A 17,795-nucleotide genomic window follows, 5' to 3' on the forward strand; every position below is an offset into this window, starting at 1 on the left:
TTGAATGGATTGGGGTGGGGTAGTGCAGGCAGTAACCCATAACAAATTTACAAAGTATCTGAATAAGCACAATATGCTGTAATCAACAAAGCTCCAGACTTAGAATTGAAAAGCATAGTAAACTGAAAAGCTCTTTTTTAAAAGGGTGAATGGCTTCCTTCTGTGGCATAAGCTTCTAAGAGTTTTTGAAGACAATGTGGGGAGACCAGTAAATACATTCATCCTGTGAATGAATGAAAAAAAATTGATCTTCTCAAACCACCATTTAGATACAAATAGAAAATTGATGACTTGAACTCTTGAGTCACAGATAATTCCAGTGAATGTATAGGCCACACACCTAGAATTGGACATGAACATTTGAAACATAACCCCACAGTATTTCGAGAGATATCTTGGACACATTGAGAAGATTCTGAATTTTCATTAAAAATACCCCATTTTAAATACCATTCATTTGCATTTGATCTTTGAAAAAAGGTGCACTGAAATTTGTTTTCAACTGATTAAACAGAAAACAGAAGAGCGATTATTAAGGAAATACACGTTTATTTCATAAAAACCTTCCTGATCCTAAATTACTGCCTACATTATCAAATTTACAATAACAAACTACATATTCTAATCTATGGTTCATTTCTCTTTCTCCATCTGCCTTCACTCAAACTTTCACTCTACCATCCCTTTCAGTTCATTCTGATGCTTTCCTTACCCCTCATATATTGCTGTCTGTCTCTCTTTAACTACCAGACTTCCCAATTACCCTGCAACCTCACTCCCCGCAAGTAACACCTCCTCACCCACTTTTATTTATGCTGGGCAACCCCTTCCTTGTCTCTTACTGCCAACTAAAACTCTGCTCTCCCCAAAGTCCTCTCTTTTTCTGTTTTCTAGTTCTCCTCTAGCTTTCTATAGCAGTGCTCCCACATCTGATGGTCCACTGCACATTTTCGAGAGGTATTTTTGACTTCCATAACATGCCATAACATGAAATCTCTTCCATAACATTGCAACATAAGAAATCACTTAGCAGTGACAGGATGTAGGAAGAGCAGCACTGCTGGCAGGTCAAGACAGGGAGGGAATCAGACCTATATTGATTTAATTCGCCAGTGCCCTCAAGCTATGAAGAGGAATGGAAAAATGCTGTTGAGAGTCAACCTGAAACATTATCTCCTTCCATCCACAGACACTGTCTAACCTGCTGTTTCAGCATTTCCTGGTTTTTATTTCAGATTTCCAACCCCGGCCACATCTTGTTCTTTTTTGTTTTAGAACCTGTTGATTTATGTACAAAATGTGGATTACTGGCACTTAAGCAATCTTCACCATAATTCTGATGCTTGGAAATACTGGCAGAATACAATTTTCTCCCTTTGCTTTTTACGAATTAATTTTTTCCCACGTCTCCTTCCTACTCTGTCAGATACCACTACCCTTCTTTGTGGCAAGGCGTTGAACATTCTCCTCAACTGAAGTTTCATGAGTAAGCCCCAGGTGGACCCTAACATTTACACCCTTGTCCCTTTGCTACTTCCTGCACTAACATTTCATTTTCTCTGAAAAAACAGCAAATGGAAACCCTACAAGCCATTCTGTACATCTAATCACCCAGAATAATCATGTAATACCATCGGGCAGCCATATCCAAAGAGGACATAAAATAGAGATAGGTTACAACACATAGCTCCACTTCCTTATCTGTGCTCCCTTGCTATATGCAACTTTTCATTGGCAGCGTGGCATTACCAGATAATCCCTTCTCTTGAAGTTTGTTGTTTCCACAGTGACAATTACAGGCATCATACAACCAAATTGGACTAACACACCTTATTCCATTACTTAGAGTGTTAAATTTCCTTTGCAACTCGTTGACTGCTTTAGTAAGAACAGTTGAAAATGTGCACTATTCTACTTACTTGAGCTGTTTCTTTAACTCATTAATATCAAATTTGCCTGACTGAAATTTCTGTTTTTGGGTACTATCTGCGTAGACCTGGCGGTGCTCGGACCCATCCATTAAGTTGCTTTTGGTCTCTGGAAAAATTTGTTTTCTGTCTGATTGGACTTGTGATCCAAACCTACTCCTAAGCTTCTGCAGGAACTCAAAGTAAGTCACAAAACCTTTATTATCTGGATCATACCTGCAGGACAACAAAATACATGCAAAAGGAAATTAATGCCAATAGGAGTAAAGGAAAAAGGTAGAAAGGTTGTTTTTCATTCCCCCAGTGAATCCTAAATGCTTACTAGGTGATGTAGTATTTGACGTTTAGTCACTACTGCAATACATGACACATAGTTACACACACTAAGCTTCCCCAGCAGCAATAAAGATCAGATTATCTGATTTAGTGATGTTGATTAAGGGATAATTATCAGTAAGCACATTGTGGATAAATCCCTTCCTCAAAATAGGCTAGTGGCACTGTTACATACACCTGAGAGCAGAAAGAGCCTGTTTATTACCTGAAAGGTAGCACGTCTAATGTTATAGCAAACTGCATCAGATTTTAGTATCAAGGGTCTGCAATAGGACCTGAATTCTACCAAATGAGTCACAGCTCTAGTCTGCTGTGCTCTGGGATTCACAAGCAAAAGATAGGCACCTAAAAGGTTCTGTGGAACAGAAAATTGGCATTGCCTACTTTATCTGAAGAATGAAACTTTGAGGATGAATATCTGCAGAAATTCTCTCTTTTGGTTCCCATAACATTGGTGGCAAAATGAATGCCTCATGTTGTTTTGCCACTTCTTTTGCATTTTCTGCTGAAGATACACTGCAGAGGCAAGAGAACACCAGTGCTCCCTAAAAATTCAATTTTTCAGCAGCAAGTTAACATTTCCTTTTACTCAATATTATGTCGTGTAACACACACAATATGCTGGAGGAACTCAGCAGGTCACGTAGCATCTATGGAGGGAAATAAATGTTTCAGGTCGAGACCCTTTATCAGGACTTATTATGTCACGTAGATCAGTTTTGTGTTTGCATTTTTGTCACTTGATTTATATTGTCGTACAGTAACAATCAACATGGCAAATGAACATAGGAATGTTTTGGCAATGCTTTTAAAGTGTGTTGGCCCATATGTGCCTTTAAGGCTGTTTGAGGAATGGATACATTGTGAATCAAAGTCACTTAATGAACCCATTAATGTGACAAAATTTCAGCCTCAATGCAATGCAACTTCAGGGTAGGGAAATATAAATAACTGTGAGCTGTTAAAAAAAAAATGAAACATTCTTATTTAGGATGCTTTCTGAACTCACACAAGCACAGATTTTAGATTCATATTTCAATTTTACCATATTAAATTTCTGTTTACAACTTAAGGAGCAGTTTGAAGAAGTGATAAACACCATTTTAAGATAATCAAACATTAAACTGCTTTAAAAATGAATTTTGGTGCAAAAGTAGTCTTCAGTAATTTTGTGTTTTGGTAGATAGTTGCATGTAATTTTGATGCATGCTCACACATAACCTAGCTTTTAAGAGTATCTGAGTAATGTCGAAAATTAGGCACTATTTTCTAATCCAAGTGCAGAACTGACTCTGATTACATATTGATTCGTACACAATCTTTGTGTAAGAATTTTTGAGGCAAAGCTGCTGCCTTGAAATTGGAACTAAAATATATCGAAGCTGGAGAGACCTTTACTCTCTGGTTCTGTAGCTAATCATGCTACACTTCATCTTGAGATACTTAATAGTGACACTGCATATCTGAAATGATAATGTTTTACAACCAAGAATATTTTGTTAATTTATAAAGTAATTATGCTTTTTAATTAATTTGCTACGCACTTTTAAATGTTATTGGTTAATAATACAACAGAAAATTTCCATCTACATTAAGTTTTAACAAGAATTAACCAATTGCGTTCCACCTTTATAAACAATATAAACAAAACATTCCAAGATAATTTACAGGGACAAAAATCAGGAGCTATGCAAGGGGAATTTTCTTCTCATACCTCCTGATTAGAAGATGGGTTTTATGGAGTGTGAAATGGGGAGATGATGAGAAAAATCGTTATAAGAAGGGAATTCCAGTGCATGAGAACAAGACAGTTGCAGGTGTAAACGTTCATGGGAAAGAAAATCAGAAGTCCATGATTCAAATAATAATTTAAGATATGTAAAACATTACTCTGATGAATTATCAAGCCAAAGAGAGTCTGAAACACAATCTGTGGTCTATGCTAATCTTTGTCCAGCAATTGATTTGCTTGAATTGATATCATAGCTTAATGAAGAGGGGATGAGGACAATTGGAAGTGGGAAAAGATAATTATCAAAGTTCCTTCTCCTTATAACATAAAGTAAATGCACATGGATGTCAAGTGAGGGAAAAATTGGGTTAGGTTTAGTTCTCCCACAGTTGATTAACTTTTAAACATACATCCTCTAAGCCTAGACACAATGAAATACCATTTCATCAAGATACAACTCTAGCACAACCCCAGTTACCACAAGAATCAACTTCAGAAGACGAGGGGTGACAAAGAAGAATAAAATTTCATTACCAGGACCAAAATGTTTCAAATTGTTTGGGTGAAATTGGCAAACAGGGCCGGCATAAAAGCTCCTTTACATCCTTCTGTTGCACTATAAGGTTACCTTCAGAATCAATCTGATTAAAGGCCTGGAAAAAATAAATATAATTATTCATCAGTTTATATCTGATATCAATCTTTGTATATTTGCTAGAAAGGTTGAGGGAGTAACCTGGTTTTGCTCAATTTACCCAAAATCAATCAAACTTATCCATAAATCAGGGAAGTTAATATTCAACGTATGTCCAGCACAAATTGTTACTTTTGCATTAGTTTAAGAAGCATCCAGTGGCAGCTGACCCAAGTGACAAAGCTGACCCCATCTCCTCACTGAATTATTTAATTATTGTAAATTTTACTAACTACTGTAATTTGTTCCAAAGTTAATTTTGAATACAATGACAACAATATTAAAAACTTGTTTTAAAAACAGGAGACAGAATAATCAAAAATTTTACTTAAAACTAATAGAATATGCTGAAACAGAGGCTTTTGGACACATTATTAAACTCAATACAAATCATCATTAACAAATTTTCCAACTGGAAACAAAGATAAGAGTGAAGATTTAAAAAAAAACAATGTGAGATTAGGCAGTACAATTTCTTAAACAATTACAGAAAAACACAATGAGCCAAAGGAAAATACTGGAGCAGCACATTACACTTTCTTCTCACCTTGATCATCTCATGCCATCTTGTTTTGGCTTTATTAGATAAGTAGTCATGGGCCTGCTCGCAGATCAGGTAAGTGTCATCTGTGTCATCTCTTGATCTGCAAATAAATGAAAGTGATTCTACTAAAAACATACTGTTTTTTCTGTCAATCACATAGGAAGAATATTTTCTTCCCCCCTCCCCCCAACAAAGTTTGAACCCACATTCTTTTTACTTAACTAATTTATTATTCAGTGTTATTACAGGAAAACTCAAACTGTAGTCCTGATTACAACTGTTGCATTTTGGTCAAATCCTAATTTAATATGAGAGAGCCTTGGAGTCCTGGTTCTGATCACTCCTAGTTCACTGCGAAACTGAACATTAAAAATTAGATATATTTTTTACTATAGGAAGAGGAATAGAACAGCTGGAATTTTAGATAAGCGTACAAGAAAACAAACAGATCACAAGTTCAGGCATACATATATACAGTGTTGTTGCACTTTGGGCTTTGGCCGCAGCTGAAGTTTGTAGGACCTGAACGGTTGGAGGGGGCTGCTACAATCACCATCCCGTTTAGGACATTACAAAATTTGGTAAAGATGTATGCAAAATGCTCATGCTCTCCCCTTCCATACGTAGATATCCTTTATGATCCTTCACAGTTCACCTCTCCCTTCCACCTATATCTCTGTACCATTTATTTAACTTTAGAAGACCATTGGATTCCCTTTTATGTTGGCAGCCAAATTATTCTTTGCCCCTCTTAGTTGCACTTCTCTGATCTTTCTACGTTGTATTGTGAATCAGACAGCTAACTTGCACTGTGGTTTTCTAATCACCCTTGATTCAGAACCGATGGACTGCATTCACAAGAGGCTGAAGAAACAATCAGCAGAAGAAACAATCCAGAAGGACTTCATCCCCGTGAGAAGTATTGCAGTGAGTTATCCAGGATCTGAATGTATGAGATGACCAAGTTGAGGTGTAGTGCTGTCATTGGCTTAGTGTTACATTCCTAAAAAAAAGGTTCTGACAGAGACCATAGCTCTCACATTTCACACATCCAAATGTTCTGCCCCCTTCTGAATCTTTAATCCTAAAAGCATTAATTCTCAACTATCTTTTGCACATTCCTTCCAGTTCTGCAGATTTCACATGGCAGGACAAGGAAAGAAGGGAGAGCAAGACAAGGGAGGCAGAACTACTTCATCATGATTTATGAGGATGAGGAAGGAAGACAAAACACTTAAGCTCACCCATGGAGATCAGCAACAAACTTCCAGACCAAAATTCCTCTACTGTAATAATTACCTTCGTCTTACATACCATATATAAAATGTCATAATGCTTCAAAGAAAACACAGAGTTGTACTGTAGAAGAATGAAGGAGCAAGCTGCAAAGCCCCTCAAATGATCAGATCATTTTGCCGATAATCACTTTAATAGGGATAAAGAAATGAAGAAGTATCTGAGGCAAAGAGAATATGGAAGAATTGGAAAAAAGACAAAGAAACATATATTGCACATTCTCCCACTCTTCCCACTTCTCTATGAGCCATTCACTGTCTTTGTATTGGTCTAATCTTTAAACTCTACATACTTTTTCCCACTGTCTGACTGAGATAATGTTTTATATTTTCAGTCTCTGGCTTTTCTTTCAAGTCTTTCAATTTATTATATCAAGCCCCATGAACACCACCTCCACTAACATCATATTCTTCAATAACTGTCTTCACCTGAAGAAAGATCTTGCCCTGCTCCCTACTGGTGTTTGCTAGATGACAATGGCATATTACCACCATTTTCTGGTTTTGTCTCAGATTTGCATATTTTAAAGTCTTTTTGCTTTCTATTTGTATTCAAAGAAGACATTTTCACTTTCATACAACTATAATGGATGCAAATAGAAAAATAAATTTTAAAAAGCAAAGCTATGCACTGACTTATGGGCCGATTTATTCCAGCGCTGGCCTTGCTTGGACTCTATTATCCTAATTATCTTAAGGAATTCCAAATAGGTTAGTTTTGACTCGGGTAGAAGTCCCAACATCTCTAAAAATCGATGATACTCCGTTGTCGTGACTGTAAGCGGGAAGTTGTCGAGCAGAGCACGAAAGTCGTACATCGTAATTAATCCATCATGGTTACGATCTAATTGGTTAAACAATGAATGCAAATCCTTGCAAAGAAATTTCAATACATAATTAATAATATCACCCAGCATCAGGAGCATGATTATAAAATATTCTTCACTTATTAAAAAAACACAAACTTAACTGTTCACAGAAAGTACCTATTCATATAAGTAAAAAAAATTGCAACATTTCCTCAGGATTAGCTAAATTGCCTTACCAAAGATGAATGTTTCACTTTTTCAAAGATGTAATCAAAACAATCATCAGCAATCATGCGTCTCATCTTCCAGTCAGCTCCTTCACTCGAACATTGTTTTATTGCAATAACTGGACTTGCAGTTCTGTAATCTGTAATTCAGATAAAGAAATCATTAAATTAAATGTTAAATTAATTTAATGTTGGATTCGACTGTTTTAAGTAGTTTTTTTCCCCCACATGTATAGTGTTTAATACACATCAAGTGGCTGCACAAGGAATGGTTGCTTCCTAGCTTATTGGTTCGTCCATCAAGTTAATATGTTTTTTCATTGGTTGGTTTGGCCACAGGTATCTAATAGGTTTCCTGATTGGACTATTGTTAGCAAAGGAGTACCTCTTATCGCAGGTATAAAAGGTGTCTTTTTTGTTAATCACTCTCTTGCTCTCTTCACCCCCCCCCCCGCTCATTTTTAGTTCCTTTTGAATCAGCTCATCTCCTAGTAGTAAAGCTGTGCCATGTGCTCTGTGACTGTTTCTTTGTTTTAAACTTTTCCATTAAAACCTTGTGAAGCACCTAGTTGCTTTCAACTGATTCTTGGACTCCTGAAAGAACCTGCGGATTCAAAAATAACCACAGTTAAGGCAGGAGGTGCCTGAGGGATAGGCAGGTGGATAGTTTGTGAGTGATGCACTCCTTCTGCCATTTACATTGGGCCTGTGTCCTCCTGATGCACAGATTTGAACTTTTCAAATGCTCCTTCTCCACTTTGAGCATCTTGAGACAGGCATTCTCAGGAGACAGTGGGTACATACATTTTCTCAAGCACATCCTTGAATCTTTTCCTCTGTTTGCCTGTTAATCTCTTCCCGTGATTGAACTCGATGTAGAGATTCTCCAAGGACAACTGCCAGTCTGGAAGTGGACAGTGTTGAAATGAGTATAGGTAGCTGCTGATGATGCAAGTTTCAACTTCCATTGAGGCACAAGCACAGGCCAATAGCAGTCTTCAGTGTTGTAATGGGCTCTCAGCCACTCCAATCAGCGTTTTAGTTGTTGTAACCCAAGATCACACTGCTGCTCTACAAGAGCATGGAAATTACATCCAGGAGCACATTGTTGCCACCAGGTAGGAGACTACTGCCACTCAGGCACAAATCACCTGGCTTGATCAGGATCTGGAGCCAGTGGGAGCAACTGTGTAATCTGGCTCACAACAGATGCATAACACATTGGATTCCCTGAAGATTGCCAGTGGCATTGTACAGCTGGAAAGTGTTGACTCTTTTAGGGAGTCAGGATTTCTCTTTCTACCACTGGATCACTGGCAGTGCCTCCAGCTTCCTTAAACTCTTTCCCTTAATGTGAGACTCTGCAGTTACCTGCTGAGCCCACCAAGTGCAGACTTGCTTTTAGTTGTCCACCACAGCCAAATGCATTTGCTACCATTAAAAGAGAGTGGCCTTTCATCAATCCTGCTGCAGCAAAAAGGGGGCATTGCATAGTAGTGCCAATGAACCAGGACTATCACCGAGTAATCAAGAGTGATTAATTAATGATCTAATATTTGTAAGTTTCCTTGAATTTTAATCATCTGAGATTTATGTTAATTAAACCAATTAATTCCATCCACACAATTTTGCTGGAGTTTATAGAGTAATGAGAATGACTTTGGAAAGATGGAGCAATGCACGGTACAGTAATAATTGTGCAAACTTTATTTTTCATTTACTCTCTAGTAGTGGGTGCATCATGAAGGTCATGGTTCAATATGGGAAACCCCAGAAGGACTTCAGCATTCCCCATCACAAATGAAATACAATTGTGCAGAAATTAAGTAAGTTTTCTGGCAAATGTATAGAAAGTAAATCAAGCTCTGTGAAGTTCAACACTGCCAGTTATTTATCTCATCTCATTAAAGGAGTAAATGGATTTTCTTCCTGCACTTTATTAATCCAAAGTCAGAAACCTTAATGCTGTAGGTTTAAAGTTGGAATTAACAGATTGGATACTGTGATTACTGAAATGAATAGTGGATCCTTAATTTAGAGTGAGTGGATAAACTGCGCCACCCATCCAATCACTATGACTATGTGCTCGAATGCTTAGCCATTAGATTGCCTTCATTTCTAGAACTCAATTCCATTAATATCCACAAATGACTTCCAAGGAACATTTACTGATGGTTCAGGTCTAGGCCCAAGGGAAAGTTCTGCAGCACGTGCTTCCTCTGGGGTAGCCTGGTAGTGCATGTTTTCAGGCTCAAGGACAGCTTCTACCACACTGTTGTAAGACTATTGAATGGACCTCTTGTATGATAAAGATGAGCTCTTGACCTCACAATCTACCTCATTATGGCCCATGCACCTTATTGTCCACGTGCACTGCATTTTCTCTGTAACTGTTATTGCTTTTCCATTGTACTACCTCGTACGTTGTACTTTCATGTTTTGAAATGATCTGTATGAGTGGCAAAGTTTTTCACTGTATCTTGGTACATGTGACAATAATAAACCAATTATCCCAGAGGAAGCACATGCTGCAGAACTTTCCCTTGGGCATAGACATAAACCATCAGTAAATGTTTCTTGGAAGTCAGATGTGGACATTAATGGAATTGAGTTCTAGAAATGAAGACAATCTAATGGCTAGGTATTTGAGCACATAGTCAAAGCAATTGGATGGGTGGTGCAGTTTATCCACTCACTCTAAATTAAAGATCCACTATTCATTTCAGTCATGTAGATGTAATCACAGTATCCAATCCATTAATTCCAACTTTAAACCTACAGCATTACAGATGCACACAGAAGCAAGTAAAACAGACTTCTCTGCATTTGGAAAAGTATATTCCAAAGATGCCAGGTATCCAGTGGTCTGCAATCTTCACTATTTCCACTCTTTGGCCTGGTGAAGGTCAAGGTTTTGCCAGTTTATGTGAAGCCCTTGTTATTTGGCCCACAGGGTTCAAGGTTGATTGTCCAAGGTCAAGGATAAGCATGATGTCTCACCTCCTCAGTTCTTTCTGTGTTACATCCATGTAACCTGGTTATTTCTAGTGTTAAATGTGATTGCAAGGATTTCTGGATCAAATCATGCCACTCTTGCCAGAAACCCAACCATTTGCAAATCATAGATGATGCATTTTCTGTCATAGCTATGCCTGAGCTGCATCTATCATTGGGTACTCTCAGAATAATCAGCCTTTAATAGTGTTGCTTCCTGAGCAGATCCTAGCTTGCAGACAGAAGAGACTGGAGATGCTACAATCCAGAGCAAAAATCAATCTGCTGGAGGAACTCAGCGTGTCAAGCAGCATCTGTTTGGGGGAGGAATACCTCCTACCTGCGCTCACCCACTCCCACCTGCCCACCCAACCCCCACCCCCCAGAGACCCGCTGAGATCCTAACGTACCTCGGAACCTCATTTACCTAACTACTCTCCACCACGGTCCATATCTTATCCACACAGCCCAATCTCACCATCCCAATTGCCCTCCTCAATTTTATCCCCCACACCTGATCCAATGCCTAACCGCCCCAAACCATCCTTCCCTCCACCACCTCCTGATACCCCCACTGACAATTGATTATGTCCTGGAGCTCACAACCTCCCAAGACTCAGCCCCAGTCTCAGACTTTATAGTTTTCTTTCACGCAATTCCGAATAGTGGCAGTATGCAACTATATAAGATCCATTCAGCAGCACAGAATACTTTGGTCACTGCTGAAATTTGCTGCAATGGTATTGGAATATTGTTGTCACATGCACTGAGATAAAGTTAAAAGCTTTTGTTTTGTGTACCATCCAGACAGATAATGCCATATGTTATTGCATCGAGGTAGTAAAAAGAAAGCAGAATGCAGAATATAGTGTTGCAGTTGCAGACAAAGTGCAGTGCAGGTATATAAATAAAGTGCAAGAGGGTCACGACGAAGTAGCTTGAGAGGTCAAGAGTTCACCTTTTAGCATATGAGAGGTCCATTCAAGAGTCTGATAACAATGGGATAGAAGCTGTCCTTGAGTCTAGTGGTTCGTGCTTTCGAGCTTTTGTATATTCTGCCCGACAGAGGAGAGAATGACTGGGGGGGGGGAGGGGTCCTTAAGTACATTGGCTGCTTTCCCATGGCAGCAGGAAGTGTAGACGGAATCAATGGAAGGGAGGTTGGTCAAGTCCATGAAATAACGGTCACTAGCAAACCACACAACAACAAGCAGGGTACCTCCCTCGTGCCAATGAATTTCTTGACCTATCTACTACAATAGTACTTAATTTGCTATACTAATTTAATTTGCTAACTAATAGACCAAGCACTACAGAACACCAAGGCTGGCAAGAGATAAGGGGCAAATATAAACATAAAAGTTAGTCAAATGGACTGAAAAGTCTTAGTAATAGGAAGCAAAGATTGGTTGTGGAACCAATTTCACTGTTTTAATGTTTTAATGTACTGAAGGGAAATAACTCACAAAGAGGCATTACTGACTTCAATAAAGAAAGAATGGAAAGAGAAGTACAGTTTGCATATTAATAGAAAAACAGGAAAAGATCATGTTTATAACAATAACAGAGAGAATTGATTTAAAAATTTCCAACATCTGATTGTGTAGATCCTTTTGTGTTCATATAATCCAAGTTTTCATTTCAACTGATACTTTTACTGCAATGATCTCCTAATGAGTTTGCAATATTTTGGCTACCTTTGAAATTTTCAGCGAAGTCATGGAAATTCAGGTCTTGATTCTTGAATCCCAGTACATTAGCCAGAATGTTAAACTGCTGTTCATCCATGATTATGCCACAATCTTGCAGCACCTAAAAAACAAGCGAATCAACATTTTGTTCCAAATTAGATTTCAGCAAGATATTGGCCTGGGAATTCTAATGCAGATAGAAACACAAGTTAACATGGTGCTGCACATTTGATCCAAGGCAGTTTTTTTATATGGCTGCAGGAGATAAACTTTATGTGCACAATGAGCAATTTGTCATGTGGATATGCAGCACGAATCCTGGTTCTCACCCTTGGTTCTGTATGATAATAACAAATATTTTCAGAAGTTGCCTGTTTACCCACCATGACAGCAGCAGCTCTCCTAGGGTAGTAGCGGTCCCTAGTGGTCCTAAATCAGATTGCCGTTTGGTGGACTTGTTGGGACGGGTACAGGAACAGGAAAGCTGCTTCACCAGTGATCAGTAATCCTGATGTCAGTAAGTGAACATCCACGAGAATCATTTAGAGGGCCACACCATAAGGAAAACAGAAGTATCAGTCGAAACATCAAAGACACCCGGTGGCGTGCAATATGCTGGTAATGGCCAGCAGAGGTGCGGCATTCTGCTGGCATTACCTGGATAAATTTAAACCATCAATGTATGCATATCTGCACATGAAGTGCTACAGGCCAGCTGGTTAGAGTTTGGACCAGCAAGTTCCTCTGAGGATGAAGAAAAAGGACGACAAGATTTGGGAAGCTTGGACGACAAGATGTTTGGTTGTTAGTTTAGCCAAAGCGAAAAAGGAAATCTGTGTAAGGTTTAGGAAGCTGGAATCAGGCAAGGCCCTCGAGGAATAGAAAGAAATCTGGAAAGAATTTAAACAAAGAATTAGGAGGGCTAAAAGGGTCCAAGTAACGTCCTTGGCAAGTAGGATTAAAGAGAATCGCAAGGCATTTCATACATATATTAGGAGCAAGAGGGAAGCTGGAGAAAAGGTAGGGCCATTCAAGGTCAAAGGAGGGAATTTATGCATGAAGCTGGAGGAAGTGGTCAAGGTCCTAAATGAGTACTTCACATTGGTGTTCACCAAGGAGAAGGACATGGATGATGGCAAGATCAGGGAGGGGTATGTTGATATTCTAAGGCACTTTGGGGGTCTAGAAAAACATTAAGGCGGACCCACCCCAGAATAATGTAGGAGGCAAAGGAGATTGTTGTGGACTTGACAGTCATCTTTGTGTTAGTTCATAGTTGATTGGAAAATATTCCATTTATACTGCAGGCAGAACATAGATAAATGCATAGTTAATTTGGAGATAAAAGCAGAATTTAAAAATCTTGGAAATTTATTCCCCTGTACCGAAAGAGCAACATGATAGGTATAAATATTTTAATCAAAGTAAAAGAAGTTTGGTGACATATATCCCACTGATACAATCATTAAAAAGCTCATTTAATAACTATCATTACTTTCAATTACTGTGCAAACAGAAGCTAGGAAGAGTGTAGCAAAGCATGATTACTAATGATGATTTATCTTTAAAAATAATACTAGATTAAGCTAATGAGAATTTCAGGTACAAGATACAAAATGGGAACAGGAATAGGTCACTCAGCTCACACCTGCTCTGTCATTTAATAAAATCATTGCTGATTGATGGTAACTTCTGCATTCCAGTTTACCAATGGTAACACTGCACCCCCACCCACCACTTGCTTACTTATCAAGAATCTATCTTCCTCTGCCTTAAAAATATCCTGATTCCATCTTTCTTTGAAAGGGTGTTCCAAAGATTCACAGCCTCCTGAGGCAATTTGTTTTTCTCATCACCATCTTGAATGGATGGCTCCTTATTTTCAAAAGACAATCTCTAGTTCTGGATTCTCCCATGACAGGAAACATCCCGTCCATCTTCAATCAAGTCCACTCTCAATCTACCAAACCCCAGTACAGCAAGTCTACTTTGTCCAATTTTCCCTAAGACAACCCAATTTTCCCTAAGTATTGGTCTGTTAAACACTCTGAGTTGCTTCTAAAATATTAACATCCTTCTTTAAATAAGGAGACCTATAATGCACTCATGATGTGGTGTCATTAATGGACTATATAACTGAAGCACAATCTCCTTACCTTGCATTCAATTCCCTTAGCAAAAAATGAAAATGTTCTTTTATCTTTCCTAATTACTTCCTATGTTTCTGCGAATCTTGCACTAAGGCATCCATATCCCTCAGCATCCTGGAGCTCTGCAATCTCTAAGCATTTAGATTTGTTTTAATTTTCCTGCCAAAATGGACAATTTCACATCTTCCCACATTATATTCTACTCACCCACTCACGTAGCCTATTTGTTGCCACCTCATGCCCTCTTTACAATTTACTTTCATATAAATTTTTATGTCTTCACCAAATTTAGCAACCATAACTGAAGTAACTTCATTCACATTTAATCTCTTGGTTGTGCTCAGTTAGTTTATTCTTTTACAAGGCCATTTGCCCCAGTAATCTGATAAAACAAACAGGGTACCAACTGCTTTTTAATGTTAGGGACCCTGTTTGAAAGTGCATGTCTGCATAAGGAATGAAGAGCAGATCTGACTTAGCTGCTAATGCTCTGGGATTTATTTCTCCACCAACATTCACTTTCACCTATCAGCCAACATTCTTCTTCATGGAATTACTGGCAGGAGATGATGGATGAAAGCCAGTACGCATTGCCTCAGAGAAGGGAGAGAATAAAGTAATACGCTTTGACAAAGATTATTCATGCGTCTCAGTACATTTCCTTCTGTTATGTTTTAACAAGAGAAATGGAAAAGCAGAACAAATGAAAAGGCTGACAGAGAAACAACAACCATTCGTAACTTCTGTTCACAATTATCACTGACACGCAGCTTTAACTGATTCCACTCCATTTAACTTCATCATTTTGCCTCATTCAATTGTGCCCAAGTCTAAATCAACTAAGGTTTTTCTTACTCAAAAACTCTCACCTTTTTGAATCCTTCCTTGTTGACTTTGCCACTGCACTGGTTTTTGTGGGTAAGGAAACTTTTTCTAATGTTACTGTCACAATAAATAATACGTTCCCAAAGCTCTGATTTCACTTCATTCAAAGTCATCATCTTGCACAACACGGAATCCTCATTTTCTTTCTTTACGAGCCTGAAACGTAAACATTAATTGCTATAGTTATTCATTGAAGTAGCTTAGTAACAGAACAACATTAAAATATTAGAGTGTTTTTAAAGAGCATATGGCACAGCAGACCATTGGTGCTTCTCTGAGTGAGGAAATGAAGGATGTTGCTGTTTCCCAAATGACAGATCCCACAGTTTGTTCACAGTTCTGAAATCATTCCTTGGAAAATGTGCTGATTAAAAATGAATGCATTTAGTTTTATCCAGGAAGTCAACTCTGATAATTTTTTTTAAGGGAGTGGGGGAGGCTGATATGCATGCCATTATGATTCACCTGTGGAAATGTTAATTTAGAGCTTTGTCTCTTGTGCCTAAATATCAATACATTAGATTTTAAAGCAATAGTCTGTGATTAATTACCAAGGAAACTCATTTCCATTGGGCATTTGTCACGAAACAGCAACAAAAGAAACACACTGAGCATAATTCAGTGTTAAAAACTATTTTATTAATCACTACTTATGATAATACGTAAAATAAAAGTAAAAATGTTAGTATGTTAGAATTCAAAAATGTTAAACCTCGAACGTTAACCCCAAAACTAAACTCGTCGTGTGTGTGTGTGACAAAATCCAAAACTCCCAGTTCCGGAATGGTTCTTAAAGTTCAGTTCCGCAAGCCATAAGGTGAAACATGAGCAAGGGCTTCTTCAACAACCACCGTTGTCTGAAGATAAGACGTAGACGTAGAGAAACATAGAGAGAGTAAATACGAAATCCAAATGTTCCACGATGGAACCCAAACGACACTTCAGTGTTTACTCGGTAGTGACTTCCTCACCCCGAAAAGCATCCGAACCGTGGTCGTCCACACATAAATACCTGTTTCCTTCTACAGGTCAGCAACAAAGTGAACTCCACCGGATTACTTCCAACTTCCATACATGGATTTCTATGGCAAACACAGTTATTGTTTCTCATCCATCGATAGAGAAAACAAGCAGGCTGGTGTCTCTCTCCCTTCTCTCTCTCTCTCCTTCTTCTCCTTCTGACTTCTTCAACAACGTCATTACGTCCTTTATCTTCTATTGACGTAAGCACGTCCCACACACACATACACACTATCTTAAAGGGACTTTCACTGAGTCCGTAACACATTTGATTTCGTATTATTGGCCTTCCTTCATAGAAGGTTTTGTCTTATTTTATTTAGATCACAACTTAAGAAGAAAATCACAGCTGTTTATTAAAGGAAAAATAAAATTCATAAGACCCAATGATTTCTCATATAATAAAGAAAAATAATTCAGATATCCTTAATCATATTGTGCTGCACAACTACTTGATAGTGGGAGAGTTAGAGAGAAGAAAGGGAATAACTGTGATAGCTTGAGTGGAGACCAAGGTTGGCCAGGTGAATCAGTGTCATCAGCTATCTTTTCCCAAATCCTTGAGTATTTTTTAAAAATATCGCTTTGAAACTTCACCTGCTAATTTTCAGTAAAACTTTAGATCTAAATATCAAATCACTCATAACCAGGCTCTGAACATTCACAGAAGTTGATCTGCTATGGGTTCCACACAACTCCCTGAATTGTCCATGAAAGTTTCACTGAAAATGATTCACTGCTTTCCACTCAATTTAGACAACTTTAATTTTATTGTGTGTAGTGGATTTCAATTTTAACTCTCAGATAGCAACAACAGAGATCTCAGCAAACTTTCAGCATACTATAAATGTTGTGTATAATTTTCTACTCAAGATCACTTTAACCAGATAATCAACTAGGATTATAATTTCTGGAATTTAACAATAAAACCAATATTTATTTTTTTTTCCCTAGAAATAAAGTTCTAGTTATAACAACAGAATTGTTTTCTCCCCCCAGATGTTTCACATCCCAATATTCATTTTGAACCATTTAAAATTTTGACATATTTTAAATAATAAAGAATTATTCAAAGATGCATTGAGCACTGGTGATGAAATGGCCTTGCCTCTTTTTCTCTTGCTGTTGATTGAGCGCAGATACCTCAGTGGTGATGATCTTAGGCATATCAGTCACCCCAAGATTTTCCAGAAACTGCTGATATGAAACTTGTACGGTGCTGTTCTGTTGCTGCTTGCATAATCTGAAAGATTGAGATGTTTTATTTTGATATTAATAATGACATTGATTCAATTTTATAAAATACATGGTCACAATACCCTAACAATATCACACAAATAGACCTAAAGCTACATGATGGCCCTACACGTAATTAAAAAGGATATTGTGGTATCAGTGATCTCCTACCTAAGAATTGAATCTTAGATGGTACAGTACAGAAAGAGGCCATTTGCCCCATCAAGTCTGTGCTAATCTTTGGAAGGATAACC

At 38.0% G+C, this 17,795-nt stretch overlaps 1 protein-coding gene across 1 annotated transcript in view; it reads right to left on the bottom strand.

Annotated features, from left to right (window-relative positions):
• LOC127578537 (EF-hand calcium-binding domain-containing protein 6-like) overlaps positions 1–17,795 on the bottom strand; it is a 70,141-nt gene that overhangs the window by 6,695 nt on the left and 45,651 nt on the right. The window contains exons 17-24 of the mRNA XM_052030676.1: positions 17,414–17,548; positions 15,270–15,441; positions 12,257–12,371; positions 7,575–7,705; positions 7,166–7,401; positions 5,238–5,334; positions 4,531–4,649; positions 1,920–2,144 (exon numbers count right to left, since the gene is read on the bottom strand). Of these exons, the coding sequence (XP_051886636.1) occupies positions 1,920–2,144; positions 4,531–4,649; positions 5,238–5,334; positions 7,166–7,401; positions 7,575–7,705; positions 12,257–12,371; positions 15,270–15,441; positions 17,414–17,548 (1,230 nt within the window). The remainder of the gene's footprint in view (positions 1–1,919; positions 2,145–4,530; positions 4,650–5,237; positions 5,335–7,165; positions 7,402–7,574; positions 7,706–12,256; positions 12,372–15,269; positions 15,442–17,413; positions 17,549–17,795) is intronic.

Source organism: Pristis pectinata, chromosome 15 (genome assembly GCF_009764475.1).
Source record: "Pristis pectinata isolate sPriPec2 chromosome 15, sPriPec2.1.pri, whole genome shotgun sequence".
In the NCBI taxonomy this organism is placed as follows: domain Eukaryota; kingdom Metazoa; phylum Chordata; class Chondrichthyes; order Rhinopristiformes; family Pristidae; genus Pristis; species Pristis pectinata.